Below are 16,278 nucleotides of genomic sequence, written 5' to 3' on the forward strand. Positions count from 1 at the left end.
TTCCATTCTAACACTTGGGAGATCAGCTGGTATTTTACAAACAGCTTTGACAAAAAGTGACAAGAATGTGTGTCAGACCCACACTGGAGAACACTGGCTACCCATAAAGGCATACAATACACTGGGAAATCTCTCACCTAACAAAATATTTTTCAGATATCCCATTATGAAAAGATTCACAATTGAAGTGGGGGGGTTTCTTCCTTTTTTTTTTCAATGAAAAATTGCATCTGTGAGGTTTTAATTAAACACAGTCACAGACTGAACAACTCTGTGTCTTGTAACCTGAAACCAATCAAAGTGCTTTAGTATTGTTAATGGTAGTGTGTACATTTAGAGTTCCTCAGCGTTGGATGTTGAAGTTCTACACAAGCATTGTCCCTGGAGCTTCATGAACCTGTAGAATATCTACCTCATGTAACTTAAATCATTATTTAGGGAGGAGGGGAAGATTAAATATCAAATTACCATAAAAAAAATTAGTTCTTATGTGTGAATGTGATAGTTGATGGAAGCCAGCTGGAAGTTAACACATCAATTGAAAAATGGCTGACAGAAATTTGGAAATCACAAAGTTATGGAAAACTGTGGTTTTCAAAGGAGTCTAAAAGTGTTTAAAATCCTTTGGGATTCAGGGCACCGCATTCTCTACCAGAAATCCCAGCCTGGGACAAGACTGTGCCCGTGGTGTCTGACCAGGCACACGAGCCAGCCCCGCGTGTCACCGGCTGCTGGCAGAGCTGACAGAGGGGTTGAACAGTTGTGTATTGCCTTCCCTACACACCAGCTGGGAAAGAAGGGAGGGCTTCCTGCACAGAAACAGAAATGGTACAGGGACAATAACATTCCAGCCCAGGGCATCAGAGGGGCCACTGTTAATGACTCACCCCTCTGTGCTTTTGGAAATCTTTCTTGAAGAAAGGTAAAAAAAGAAAGGAGGGGGGAATGCACAAGAGGCTGCAGAGATCAAAGAGAACAGGGAAAAGGTATCAGTTCAAAGTGGTTTTGCCTGTCATATTTATGTTTTTGTTAGATCTGCCTTGTCCAGTGATCTCAAACAGTGCAAATTTAGATTTATGCTCATCCTTAGCTACTTTAAATGTATGTGTGAAGTAGCCTCTTAATTGTCTTTTTTTCAAGGCAATATCAGTTTTGTTCTTCACACCAGATATGTGAAAATCTTAGAGCAGTTTTCTAACCTTCAACCATTCTTCAACATTCTCTTGCTCCACATTATCCCACTGAACCTTTGCATTGAACTTTTACCCACCTGTCTTCAAACAGAGAGACCAGAAATGAACACTAGCCTGAATGCATTCTGACAGAGTTCCTAAAGAATTAACCTACAGCCACTATCATATTAGGCCATAGAAATCCCTAACCACAGTTTGCCTAATCTAGGGGCAGAGAAGAGTGTTTCATTTTGGTCTCCATCCTCACCTGTTACAGAAAGACATGATTTGTGCCTGGAAACACATAACTGTCCATGTTCCAGGTAAGAGGAGCATTTTGATGAGCCGTGATAACATTTTAAAGAACCCAATTGTTTTTGCAGAGCTGAGTGTGCAAGCATCTAGCCAGATCTTTCTAATGAGCCTGCCTTTCACTTACTCTTCGAGGTAGAGGTAACCATTCTCCTGTGCCAGCCTCCTCGCATGCACCTGGGAATCCTTCGCCGTGGTGCCGTAGGAGATGACCATGGCGCCGTACTCACGGCACATTTTCACCCTGGCTGGAGCCGTGCTGGTGGACACGATGACAAACACGGGGATATGGAGCTCTGAGGCATGGTAAGCAACAGCCATGGAAAAGTTACTGTCCGAAGCCACGATCACCCCCTTTCTTTGCTGCTCCTAAAAAACAGGGGCGCTTATTGCACATTATGCAGTGTAGTGTAGTTGTCCCATATGATCCTGGATCATTCTAGTGATCTGACTTCCTTTTTTTCCCCTTACTAGATGGTTGAATTGTGATATTATGGTACAGTATATGCACGTCTGGTGTGATCTCAGGATTTACACACAAAGTTAAAACAGCTTTTTTTTTAAAACAGCTAAAACAAGATCAATTCCTGTGCCTGCACTCCCCTGGGTTCAATTAATTGAATTTCAGTTTCATTGGAAAGAGGTGAAAAACTCTAACTGATCACAGAAGAGCTGATATCTGGTCCCTCAGAGCTGATATCTCTGCTCTGCCTGTATGAAATTATTTCATTTCAGGCTTCCTTTTAACAGAAGATTTCATTTATATTATTACGAAAGGCAGGAATGACCACTGCTCTGGGCTGCTGTCTCATGCCTCTTATAACATTTATTACTGCAGAGACTCCTGTGACAATGGCAGCCTCCTATGACAAATGATAAACAAGCTATTCATATAAGAAAATTGAAATTCATTACAAAATCAATTGGTGATCCAGATCCTTGTCATAGTCATTGTAATTCAATTTCATCATCACTCAAGCGTTTGGTGGTTTCAACATACCAGAACTACAATACGCATAAAAACACTTGCACTATAATGCCACAGGAAAATGCTGATGTTCCTATTTTGCAAGCTTTTGTTTCAAACATTTTTAAGAATTTCACCAGCTGATCAGCCAGCTGTAAATAAAGTAGTATTTTATGTTCAGACCTATCTCCGTTCACATGCTGTGTTCAGTACAATGATTCTAAAGACAAGAAACACTGTGATTCCATGGAGATTAGAGGAAAATTTATCTTCAACCCTGCTCCATTTTTGTGAGGCAGAGCCAATCCACTTCTTTTTGAATGGTGAGATTGTGCTGTACCTGAGGCAATGACATCAGAAGGTAAAGTACACCTCGCTCCTTCACAGACCCCGTGTACTGGAGGAACTCCTTCTTCAGGTAGATGTCCATTCCATACTGCTTGGATAGCCTAGAATACTGCAGTAGATAAATAATATTATGTCAATATATCTACTATTAAGAAAAATCTTCCACACCCCATCAGCTGCCTGTTGAGGCATGAATTCTACAGCTATATATGAGCTCCAAAAAGTAAAATTCATCTTCTGTTTTTTTATAAATACAGTGTGTTGTTACTCACCAAGTCCTTCTGCTTTATGGAAGTGATTTTCAAACTCACAGCAGTGAAATATGGACCACATGTCATTAAGAACTCTGAAAATAGCACTTGCTCTGGATCATGCTGTTCAAACACAGGCATTAAAATAAATATTTTCAATTATCTCAAAACCCATGCTTCCAGCACTTGGCAGAACTGGATATTGAATACCCAAAAAATAAGATCATCATCTAATAGATACAAAAGCCATCAGAAAACACTTCCTTGAGCCCCATTATGGCTCTGCTATGGTTTATCCCACTGATCCACTACTGAGTGTTGTCTATTTTGCATCCTAAGGCCAATAGAACGCTAGTAAAGACATTTCTTACTCAAAGAAAGATGCAAATAATAAAAAACAATTTCCCAGGGCTGCAAGTGTAAGCAGCAGCTGTTTGGAAAAGCTTAGTGTTTGGAATAGAAAGGATGCCTGAGCTGAGGGGAATTAGCAAGCACATTTCATGTGATGCAGTGTCCAAGTGCATGATTTTAAAACATTTTTAATGCCTAATATTTGTTAAGTTTCATAATAAGACACTCCTAGCACACATCAACATATTAATTTCCTATTACCATATTCACTAAACCAAGGGTTTTACACAAGAGAACTTGTGAAATAGAGCTGCAGTAAGCCTGTGGGTGCCAGCTCCCCAGGCTTACCGCAGCTCTATTTCAGAATTGGCTCCATCTCCTCTATTGGCTGCCAAAGCAAATGAGGCCCTGGTGAATAAGGGGATCAAGTCCTCATTTAAGATAAGTCACGAAGTGAGACACATCCAAAAACAGCACGACAAAATATTTATCTCCAGCAATATCTGGCTGTGTCACACGTACAATGAATAGTGTATACACTAATATGTACTGACATGCTTTTCAGAGTGCAGGACTTTCCAAGTGAATTTATATAAACTAAATATATCTGACACAGATACTTGCTGTAAAGTATACAGTTAAACTACATGTTTCAGGTGACCGTTTCAAGGCTTTTTAGTGGATTTCCAAGCATATGTTAAATTCCTCACCCATAGGTGGGGCCAGATTCTATATTTTGCTTCTGAAAATCCTGACATAAGAGCTTGCTGCTCCTTTGCAAATCTGGCAGCAGAAACTGAAACAATGGAAAGTGCTTAGCAGACTAATAAGATAATACTTTATATCCTATACATCCTAATCTATGGAGAATGCCTATGCAAAACAGAACAAGAACACTATAAAAGAAATGCTACTAGTTCTTCATATACCTTACTTGTTTTTGTAGAGAATCTTGTATTCTAGAGTGAACAATCAGAAAAAAGATTTAAAGAGATGAATCCTGTGAATAATGAAGTTGTTAAGTCTCCTACACTTAAAACCATATAATTAAGTTACTCTTTACCACAGAGATGGTGTACGTTAGATTGATATTTTTCTTTGAATTTGATATTCAGGATTTTAATTCTTTAGGTTATCCTTTTTGTCTTCCTTTAACTGAGGATTTTTTCATATAGCCTAAATATAGCAATTACTTCTAACTAAGCAGGCATCAGTGCTATTTTCAGCTGAACTGACCTGATGTGTGACCTCCTAAGACTCATTGAACCAGCCTGTAAGATTTCCCTTTAGTCACTGTGATCTTATCTAAGGACTACAGATACTGTGTCTAAGGTACAGCACACAGCACAGCCTCCTTCTGCATCCACAAAGGTGACACAACACAGCCCTTACACAGCCCTCCATCAGCAGCCAAACCAGCTGTCCAGTTTGGTGACAGCTCCTGGTTTTCTTATGCTCACCACCTCTTTGGCATGTCACAATTCACTCCTGGTGCCATTTCTCAGCTCCAAGGCAAAGTCCTACCTAAGGAATCGGGATGCTCCATCTGTGGTTTTACCTGCAGATTAGGAATCACCCTGCAAAGTGTCTCTCCCTTCAATTAATTAAATGGATTATAGTCACACTCACTTTTTAGTCTAAACAAATGTAATTGAAAGTGGCTCCCACCTCTCAACAATGAGTAAAAATAAAGGCTTTCTGTGTTTTTCTTGACACAACTCTGCCTTTGAAGCAATGCATGAAATGCACTGATGACTTCTGCAGGAACATTACTTTGAATAACAACAGCCATAGGCTATTTTCACACTAAAATACACAGGTTTTTATATGGATATATGTTTTCCACTATTCTGATAATTTTAAAAGCATAGTTTATAAAAAAAGACTAAAGAAAGTGAGACTGTTTAGCTTGAAACAGTAAATGCAGAAAGGGGATACAACTAGGTTGCATAAATCTGCCAGGGACACCCAGAAGAAAGGCGATATTTAAATTGAGGGGTGCCACAGTTTACCCTCAACTGGCAACTAAACACCATCCTACCACTTGCTCCTTCCCCTGCTCCTGTACTCTGGGGGAGATGAGAATTGGGAGGGTAAAAGTGAGAAATCTCATGGGTTGGGATAAGAACAGTTAGTAAGAATAAATAGAAAATAAAATAATAACAACAACAACGTAATTAAAAGAAAAATAACAGAGAGAGATAAACAAGACCCAAGGAAGACAGCTTATCCAATTGGAAACAATTGTTCACCACCAATCAGCTGATGACCAGCAAGGCCCTGAGCCACAGGCCCCCAGGCAACTTTCCCCCTAATTTTTTTTGCTGAGTAAGGTGTCATATGGTATAGGATGTCCCTTTCATAATTCCAGCTGTGTCCCCTCCCAACTCCTTGTACATCCCCAGTCTTCTCACTGGTGGGATGGAGTGAGGAACAGAAAAGGTCTTGACTCTGTGTAAGAGCTGATCAGCAGTAACAAAAACATCTCTGTCTCATCAACAATATTTTCATCACAAATCCAAAACAGCCCCATATCAGCTCCTGTGAAGAAAATTAACTCTACCCTAGGCAAAACTTCCCTACATTCCAGCCAAATCTTTTTTGCCACCCTACAGCCCCAAACTGTCTTATATCACATCCTTTGACACAAGACGCACCTCTTCAGTAATGTGCTACAAAAAGCACAGCTGTCCTTTATTTTGGGAATGCTAGGCTAAAAAACCCACACTGGAAGTAGTTATGATGTCTCTGGATCAGCAGGCAGAACAAGAACAATGTTCTTGGGAACAAGAACAATTTCTGCACTTTGAAGACCCAACCACTTCTCTCCAGGGACTGTTAGCACCAAGCAGATTGCAAGGTTTTTACTCTGTTCATGCCAGAAAAACTATCCACAAGGATTCACTGAGAGCACGATTTGCTAGGAATTGCCATTTGGCAGAGACACTCCTTTCACCCACCAAAAGGAAAATAGATTACCAGAGAGCCAAGAGTAGACTGCTTGAAGAGCTCCCAACAGTAGAAACACACTATGAAAAGGTATAGAAATACAGTACAGCTTGCCACTGTACTTCTCTTATGCTTTAGCAGACCTTGTACATCAATGGGGGTATTTCAGTAATTTCTACACTAATTGACGTTTGTGTGTGTGTGTCTGTCTTAGCATCCTTATTTTGCTGAAGACATCTGTGGCAGAAATACCTGGTTACAGGACATCCCCAGCCCTTCCTGGCTGGCCTGACTGAGAGGGAAAGTCTGTACCTTCAGACCCTCCAAATATGAGGGCTGGTTCCAAACCAGACCCTCCCACAAGAGTGCTCACCCAAACACTGGTAGTCTGCTACCTCCACCTCAGGTTCCTTATAGCAGGAGTTTTTCACTGGGACCATAATACCACAGTGCATTAAGTCTATGCCTAATGTGGTTTATCCTTTGTTTACAGGTCACTGCAGTCTTTGAGGATTTAGGTTAGTGTAAACAGATAGGAAGAAAATTATTATTGACAGTTAAATACAATTAATATGAATGTGAGTCTTCTTACACAGAACTATCTGTGCAATTCACACAAATCCTTCCTTCTTTTCCTCCTTCCTTTTTTCTAATCAACTTTCATAAAGAAAAAGAAAAGAAACATTGAGAGAATGCAAAACCATAAATATTTCCTACCATGCAGGGGGTTTTCTGAACACCACACTGGATTTTGAAGGCTGCTGCACTAATGTCTTCAAATCGAATCAGCTTGTTACAGCTTGTCAGGCTGGTCCTACTGCTTGGCTGAGGGATGCAGGAAAGGGCATCCCTAAGTAACTCCTCATTTCGGCTCACTATCTTCATTTCCCAGGTCTTCACATCCCCATTGAGGTAATCCTCCTCACCAAAATCCTTCAGTCTCTCAGGGTTGATAGAGGGTGGCTTCTGCCCAATTAGGCCATTTCTTACAGGCACATCTTTACAGCAGTGAAGATCACAGATTGCTGGCATATCTTGTTTCTTTATTTTATTGTCATCCCTGAAAACAAAAGAAACTGGTTAAATGTCTTGGATGATTAAAGGCTTGTTATTTAGCATTTTAGAAGGATGCATATCTCAGTTGCTCTTTGCAGGCCTCAAGCAGGCAGAGTGAGTTACCACTCTCATATTACCTACCTGTAGGTGCACTGAAAGATTCTGTAACCTTCCAGCTGTTAGAGAAGCCATAAGTAACCAAACATGTGGGCAAACTGTGAAACTGTCCTACCCAAGAAAATACAAAATGTGTAATCTGTGTTGTCTGGACAGCCAGACCTTCCTTAGTACTCAGTATTCAATCAGCAACAATCCTGGTTCAGTGCTTCTAAAAATTTTGGAATAACTGGAATTGTATTTTCTGTATGCAATTCTATCCTCTTCAAAAAAGGCAAGTGGCTGCTGCAGACCACTCCCATAAACTATTAATAGCAGTAACAAATGCCACTACATTGTACACCAGAGGTCTGCTCTCTGCCCTTGCATACTTGCAGAGTGTACTCTTGACAGCCATCAACCGCCTCGTGATGGGAAGGAAATTGCTTTGATAAGGGATAGCAATTATATCCTCCTACAAAGCTAAAGAATTAAGTCTTCTGATCTGTGGGTTAACATTTCATGGGTAAATACATGTGTAGATATGGCGGAAATGTGGTGGCACAAAAGCTTTCATCCCCAAGAAACTTAGGAGACAGCACTGCTAGAAAAAATTGCTGGACTTGCTGCCTTCAACTGCCTGGCTCTATGGTCCATAGCATTCAGCTCACAAAGAATAATGTACTCTAGTGCAGGACTTTGCAGTCCTATTAATAGATAAATGCAAAACTTCTAGGAATTCTTGGAATTTGGAGAGTATTACGGGGAAAAGGAGCATTAAGCAGAAGACCAGTGATTGGGAAAAGAGCTGATACCACCCCTGGTTTGTGGCTATGATTAGACAGATGGAATAAGCTCCTCTACATGACTCACTATTAATCTATTTGGTAAAAATGGTTTTCTAAAAGAAAACATGTTAAATTACATCAGACATTCCAGCATTATCTCCAACAAAAAATATTTACCTTTTTCCTAAAATAATTTGGGTCTAAGTTTTGCAGTTATTCATCAGCAGTGCTGGCTAAAGCACATTTTACAGCAACAATCTGTAATATATCTGACCATAATATCCTTTGCAGCTATTTCCAAAAGAATTTAAAAATATTTAGAAATATCTGTTTTTGAGCAATTGCCCACTTTGGGCAGTATCATCCATTTCCTTAATGGTATCAATAATCTGTGCCAGTAGCTCTGGTTCCTATTACACTTCCAATTTTTCCACTGAGGAATTCACCTAACAATATGGGCAATATAAAATGTTTTATTATTAGAATTAAGTCATATACCAGTAACATCATCAAACATTCTGTATATCTTCACAGGAGAAAATTTTTGTAGCAAGATGTTCTCTCTTCAAAATTAATGAGAACACTAATTTTCTAAGATAAATAAGGTTACATTTGTAATATTTTTATGTTGAAACTTGTAATGGAATGTATTTTCCCAATACTGTATCTTAAATTTGATAGAGCCTAACACCAGGCATTCTGCTTTCAAATCAAATAACTTACCAAGTAGCTCTGTTCTATACTTTTCTGCATCTCTGCTCCATCAGGGTTAGGCAGCTGGAACACTTCATAAAGATGTTAAGCTTCCAGTGTTAGTTTGAGTGCACATTAGTCTGCTTAAGGCAAAGCTGAGACCCAGATCAGACTGCCTCCCTGTGAACTTGTCACAGCACAGACCCCACAAAAACAGCAGCAGCAGCAGCCAAGAGGCCACAGCGCTGTTAGGGCTCATTCCACACCTCTCCCTTCTGAAAAAATTTTTTCCATATCACAGACTCCCATAACCACTCCAAAAGGAAGAACAGATACATCTTATTTCTGAACACTCTGTCTAAAATGTTTAGCAAGCATTAGAAATGAATTATGTTTCTTACCCTGGAAATGGGTTAAAGGGTAAATGTAGGGTAAAAAAAAATAGGCAGATCAAAACTTTGTGAATTTGTGGGTCAAATTTTTTATTCAACTGGCTTTGATATGGAATAACAATTCTCATTTTTCATTGCATCTGTTGCAATCAAAAAGCCTATAAAAACACCCAGCCAAAGATGACCACCAGAAGTTTATTGATGAAGCAGGATTCTGTGAGAAATTAGAAGTGCATGGTAATGCCTCACCACACTAGTGCCATCAAATATTTTTATCTGCAATTAGAAAGACCAAAATGGTATATTAATTTTTTGCCCTAGTCTTAGGTTTTCCTTTTTTGGCAGGAAAAAAAAGGAGGGAAGTAAATCAGATTCTCAGTCCTTGATGTGCAGTAGCACTTTGATGACCAGTGAATATCTGCTCAGGACTCCAATGGAGACAACACCTTGTGACCATTGGAAAAGAGGAACAGAAATCAAATAGCTGTAAAGTATGTATACGTTTTCCAGGCTTGAGCTAAATTTAGAGCACATCTGAATTATTACTGCCTCAATATTTCATATGAAAACTATCATACATTTGCATCTGAAAGGTCAGGAGCCTCTTCATCAAGGGATTGTCATTCAATGGCATATATATGTATTTTATGTATTTATTTCAGAATACCTTTGATTCTTCTTCTTCTTCTACACCCATGTTTCATTTACTTTAGAGAGTGACATTTTCCCATACTGAGCCCACCTGGATGTGCCACAGACCATCCTAGAGCTCTCCCAAGATAAACAGCGGGCTGAAGTTTGATAAAGTATCACAAATGGGCAAATAATGACCCTGTTGGATCAAAAGTATTTCTTGTCTCAAAAGCATTCCCCATGCCTGGCAGAGATCTATATGGATTTCTTTTACAGGAGCAGCCGAAGCAGGCAGCAAAGCATGCAAGTGCTCAAAAAAAACACAGCACGTGATTTCTCAAGCACAGTAACAAAATATAGCCCCTACTCCGGCAATCATGTCCACCAGATGAAGATCTGAGCCAATACAAATACAAATCCCAGCACTATAAAGCACTGTTCCTTTCAAATGGAGCTTTTCCTTTTTTGGAGTTTGTCAAAAGTTTTCATTAAAAGGTCTGTTTATTTCCAGACATAAAACAAATACCCAGCTGGCAAGCTTTGTTACATGGTTATAAATTACAACATTTTACCTTTAAAGTTATTAGTAAAAGCAAACACGAAAATACGGTTTATAAACCTACTTTTTCAAGAACAGCTGCTCAGCATAACTGGAAAAAAAAGAAGATCCATATGCAGACATTCCATAAACAATTAAGGCATGGGGAAAAATATAATTTTTTTAAGTAGATAGCTTTACATATTTTAAAATCTTAAAGTCAATGCAAAGACAGTGTGTACCAAAATGTACTCCTACAATAATAAAAACCAACAATCTGGAATTAATAATTTTTCTATTTCTAGTTTGGTTTTTTGAACATACTGATAATATTCATCAAGTTAAACAGCAATAGGGAAAAAATTCAGAAATAATAACATTAAAAAACTAAGAAAATAATAAAACCAGCAAAAATAATTTTGGGAAGATAAAAGGCAATAGTTCATACTATTATATATATATGTACTGTATATATATATAGTACACCTAAAGACCAGAACTGTTGCCTTCGTTAGACAGAGAAGTGTCCAGGTGTGCAGTGATGGACAGTTACACATCCCTGTTGTGAAGCACGTTCAGATTGCCTCCCTCCGGACCCAGAAAACAGAATAAACACATTAAACTGATGCATTGGATGTCCTCAGCTTCTAAAACTAAAGGAGCAAAATCTGCAAAATCACACATGTCCAGAGAATAGCAAATTGTGCAAAACTAGCCACCATTCTGCCCAGTATAAATGTTAAAGGGAGATGGTATGAAAGAATCAGGTAGAAAATATAAAATTTCCCTTCTTAGAGAAATTAATCAGCTCACAGACCTCATTGCCAGAGGACTCCATGAGGAACAGCAACCTAAATGGGCTTCTAAAAAATTGCACAACTAAATGGAAGTAGTGACCAAAACACACATCATTCAAGAATTAATCTGTGATTCAGGAAGCCCCTGAGCACTTGGCAAACTCCATGAAAGCATATGAGAGAAAATGTCCTAGGTGGCCTTTATTTTCCTCCCAGCTCTGCTACTGGCTAGCTCTAGAGAGAGGACACAGAGGAGGACTGCTCTTTGGCCTGACCAGTGTTGCCATTTTGATTACAGATGTACCCAATGCCAGCAGCTGGCCCATTTGGCAGCTTTTACACTTTCAAAATGAGTCACAACAACATGTTTTGAGGCAGACATGAAGTTGGAATTATGGACATACATTCCCATGTATGGTTCACAGATGGAAATTCAAGTGTCACCAAAGGAAACTAATTCTAATATAAGACTGAAAACTCAGCCTTTCTCTGTCATTTCTAGCTTTTGTCATCTGCATTCACTATTAAGAGGGACTGTTACAAAATGTGCAAGCATAAAAATTTTCTTAAGGAAGGATGTTTTTGATGTTTGATGTTTGTATATTTTCAAGCCTAATCAACAAGAAGGGAGATTTAATCCATGAAACAGCAGCTAACAAACTCCAAGTGATGTTCATGTGCTAGGAAAGCAAATTAGTTACTGGTAGAATTGCCTCGGTAATGTTTAGGGCTTGACATACTTCAGTGATCTCAGACCTCATATGAGGTTAACAAAGCTTGGGGAGAAGGATGTACCCCTGACAGTGGACACAAAAAATGCAGAATGCCCCAAGGACATTTGGCAGAATTCCCAAGACAAAGGAGAAACTAACAAAGCCAACTCAGCAGCTGTGGTGCAATTAGCTCTGATGGGGTAAAAGGTGGTTCTGGCAGGGGTAGACTGTGACCACCAACCCAAGAAACCACTGACCCAAAAGAAGAGAAAGACTGAGCATGAGAACTAATTAGCATGAGGAACAAGAGAATCATCAACCAACAGAAGATAAAATACTAATTAAGAGAACTTGTAGCAAATGAAAGCTAATTCCTTTGCTTGTTAAAATGCATAGATAGTAAAAAGCATTGATAGTTGGTGTGCTTGATTTGTGGAATCCACAGAGCACCCAGGCTTGTGCAGCTCTCAAGTATAATGAATGGCTCTCTCAGCATGTAATTATTGGCTTGTTGCACACCAGGTAAGGAATCTGATTTTTGTTGACAACAACAGTATGGCACAAGTTCTGTGGAATGCTTCAGCATGCTTATAAGCCTGTGCCATGACAAAAAGTTCCAACTCCAATGCCCAGCTTGGGCTGAACAGTCACAAAATGTTTAGCTTGAATAACACTTCAAACTCATATGCATGTATTCTCTACATGTAGATTTTAGTTTTGTCCTTTTTTAATGTTTTGGTTGTAGGGGTTTCCTAAGCTCATACCTATATGCTGCCATCATCTTCAGGCTCCCTGAAGACTTTCCTGGAGCACACTGACTAAAAGACACTGGTAAGATCCAGTTTTAGACATATTCGTCATTTGCTTTCAGTTAACTGGGCTCAGAACTTTTGCCTGCAAGTTCAGAATACTTATTAAGGCAAAAGGTGACCCTTTAAAGTCACTTCTGCCTCTCTCTTGAGCAGAGATGGGTCATGTACGGGGGGCAAGGCAGGGGGAGCAGCCTGCTGCAGGAAGCAGCCTGCTTGGTTTATGACTGCAATGTGACTGGGGCTGGGATCACGTCTTACAGGAGTGAGAAAGAGGCAATCCCAGGATATGACAGAGAGGGCCCTTTCCCTCATCCAAATCCCTTTTACCCAGAACCTCTCCGGCTCCATTAATCCTTCTAATTCCATGTCCCAGCGCTGTCTCCTCTGACCCTTCTCAGAGCCTCCCAGACCCCTCTGATACTTTCCTCATTTGTTGCAATCCCCTTTCCCAGTAGCTCCTGAACATTCCTGTTCCATCTCAACTCCTCTTCTACCTTTTTACCCATCCCCAAATACATCAAAATACTGCAATGGCAGCAATTCTTTAAAGCATCTCAGTAACTTGTGCAAGTGGGACTTTATGAAAGAAAAATGGTAGAAAAATAGAGGCTTGCTGAGATAAAAGTGTCAAGAAGGATCACAACAAATGTCATCTTCACTACCAGGAATTCTGGGTTATGCACTCTATAGTGTCTGGGTGCCCTGTACACCACTACAGGGTGACAAGTAAACTCCTGCAGGTACAGGGAAGGAACACAAGATCTCTATTTGACAATAAATTTAAAACAGACCAAAGACAGCACTGCACTCTAAACATGACTGTCTTGAATTATCAGTATTTTGTGTAATACTAATACTTGGAAATACCCATCCGAGACTGTATTGCTCCAGCTAGTGCCACATACAGGATGGAAATATAAAATGCATGTCTGACATTTATATCCCTAAACCCTATGCAAAGTGATTGTTCCTAAGTCACACAGGAATCACCAACACCTCCTAAACAGAAAGACAAGTTCAGCAAATATTAGCTCAACTTTATTGCTGGAAACTGGGACACAGACCCAGTGACTTGCCTAAGACTTCCGCAGGGCTATTTATCAGAGTGTCTTAAAGACAAAGAGATCAGGGCTTAGCAGCCATCCTGGATGGCAAAAGTGCAAGCACTGTGACCATCCAGCACAGAAAGGTACATAATAACCAAGCCTTGAGACTGAGCAGGCCTTTATAACTCTATCACCACATACAGGTCTGACAAACCCGTGTGACGCTGCACCAGCAGCACACACAAAGAAAGATCAGGCTCATGGAGGAGAGAACCAAGCTGTATTATCACCTCTGATTATATCTCTCCTTACTTTTAATAAGTCAGATTTACCAGAGGCCGAGCCTGGCACTATATGTGCCTTCATCTGTGGCCTGATCTATTGCCATTCTCCTGTACACACTGTGCACATGTCATTGCTTACTGCTGCCAGTGGCAACTGCGTGTCAGCTGCTGAAGAGAAAACACTAGAAAAAGCAATCTGAAAGCAAGAAGAATTCACAAGGCCACCCATCATGGAAATGCTGCAGCAGAGGTAACTAACCGTCCCTCAAACAGACCCACCCCTCTCAAAAGTTCTTTAAAGACATTTACAGCTGTGAATGTCAAATGATCACTATCCAACACTGCACAGAATCTGACAGCTAAAACTCTTCAAGCAATTTAACTTTTTTCCTAAGTTGAAAGTATTCTGAGTCTACAGGTTTTCTGGTGACTAACACATCTCCATAATTCACTTCCAATTAGGAATGAATAACAACTCAAAATAGAGGAAAGAGTGATCCTGTGGTGAAAGGAAATTCACAATGCACTGCAGAACAGGTCATACCACAGGTGACTTTGGGCAAGTCCTTTTTGCAGGCCTGCTGAAACAATTTATGTCTTAAATGTGACAAGGAGATGCAGGAAATGAGAATTGCTCCTTGTTAGTACCACATCTGGCAAAACCAGAGCGTGATCTCAATACTGGTGTCCAGATAATAAAACTGAGGGAGAAACAAACTATGGAAAAGGTTAAGAATGAGGTTGCACAACACCACCATGCCATGTGTGTGCGCAGCTCATGCTACACAAGGACACTAGATGACTCTTAAATTCCATCTGCACCATCCAAGTCTGAAAACAGGAATTTAAGATCACCATAACAAAGACAACCACAGAGCTGTAATAACAGGATCTGACATGGGCTATCCCAAGATAAATTTTCAGCAGTCCATTGGCCTGCCCAGGGTTATTTCTGATACCGTACTCATGAAGAAATAAAAAAGCTGATCTCTGCAGGCTAAAAATACTCAAATCTCCACCACTTCCAGTGGATAAGAGCAACTCACACCCACAGAACCCTGGGAGATTATGGAAAATTACAAACAGTTTCCTGGATTTTTTTGTTTGGTTTGATATTTTTAAGAAAGTAAGGAAAGGAAAAAGAAAGCATTACCTATACAGCACAGCGACTAAATAAACAACGAGGTGAAGCAAAACTCCAACTACGACACCATAAGGAGGCAGGAGGGGTCCAGGGGTTGTCATGTCCGTGGGCCTGGCCCTGGGTGGACCCCGAGGGCTGACCATGACCCCTGAGGGGGATAAAGGAGCACTCTAGCTCTAAGTCAGACAGCAATATTCTCCAACCTTTGCCAGAAAGGATCGTAGTCTTCGTCTTCCCTGTAGCGGTCCCTGGGACTTCTGTTTTTTAAGACTCTGAAGTAGATAAACTGGGCTGCAAAATTCATTGCAACTCCTGGTGCAAAGCAAAGCTGGGAGACGGCTGGCAGGGGACACACTTGCCTGTGAGAAGTGTCAGCCCTGCACTGCCTGGGTGGGAAATAGCAGGAGATGTGCTGTAAGCAGCTCTCAGCGCTGGCTGGGGGGGAAGTGCCTTTGAAAGAGATGGGTGCTGCTATTTAAAGAGATTATTTCAGAGCCCAACCTGTCCTTGTCAATTTGAGTCAGGGCCTGGATTATGCTTGGGTGACGCTCTGTTAGCAGGACACTTGAAGCTTTAGGTACTTACTGCTTAGCTGTGGAGCATGATCCCCACCGCCTGCAGGGCCCAGCACTGAGCAGCGGGGCTCTGGTGGCAGAGCACGAAAGGGATGCCAGGTTTGGGGTGGCTGAGGCTCTGCAGGGATCCTTTGAGGCAGCACCAGGGGACACAGGTCCTCATGACTGAGGCACAGAGGAGACAGCTCTGCTTGTCCGGGTCTTCTCTTGGCACAAGTCCCTGGAGAAGAAAAATACAGGTATCTAGATCATAAAGAAAAGAAAAGGCCATCTAGGGGAGGGACTGCAGCAACATTTAACTACATCTAGATAGATATCTGTTATATCGATTTATATATATATGGGGATTATATATCTATAT

The 16,278-nt window shown here is 40.5% G+C and overlaps 1 protein-coding gene across 6 annotated transcripts in view; it reads right to left on the reverse strand.

Annotated features, from left to right (window-relative positions):
• LOC131580374 (L-threonine ammonia-lyase-like) overlaps positions 1-15,778 on the reverse strand; it is a 32,278-nt gene extending 16,500 nt beyond the window's left edge. The window contains exons 1-5 of one of the 6 annotated variants that reach the window (XM_058841449.1): positions 15,546-15,778; positions 10,632-10,658; positions 7,068-7,410; positions 2,792-2,908; positions 1,612-1,853 (exon numbers count right to left, since the gene is read on the reverse strand). In XM_058841449.1, coding sequence (XP_058697432.1) covers positions 1,612-1,853; positions 2,792-2,908; positions 7,068-7,410; positions 10,632-10,658; positions 15,546-15,646 — 830 coding nt within the window. In that variant the 5' untranslated portion in view covers positions 15,647-15,778. Of the gene's footprint in view, positions 1-1,611; positions 1,854-2,791; positions 2,909-7,067; positions 7,411-7,547; positions 7,717-9,013; positions 9,172-10,631; positions 10,659-15,351 lie in introns of those variants that run through there. The other 5 variants (XM_058841447.1, XM_058841450.1, XM_058841448.1 and 2 more) reach the window with 5 other exon arrangements.
• Between the last annotated feature and the right edge of the window lie 500 nt (positions 15,779-16,278).

This window comes from Poecile atricapillus, chromosome 6 (assembly GCF_030490865.1).
Source record: "Poecile atricapillus isolate bPoeAtr1 chromosome 6, bPoeAtr1.hap1, whole genome shotgun sequence".
NCBI lineage: Eukaryota > Metazoa > Chordata > Aves > Passeriformes > Paridae > Poecile > Poecile atricapillus.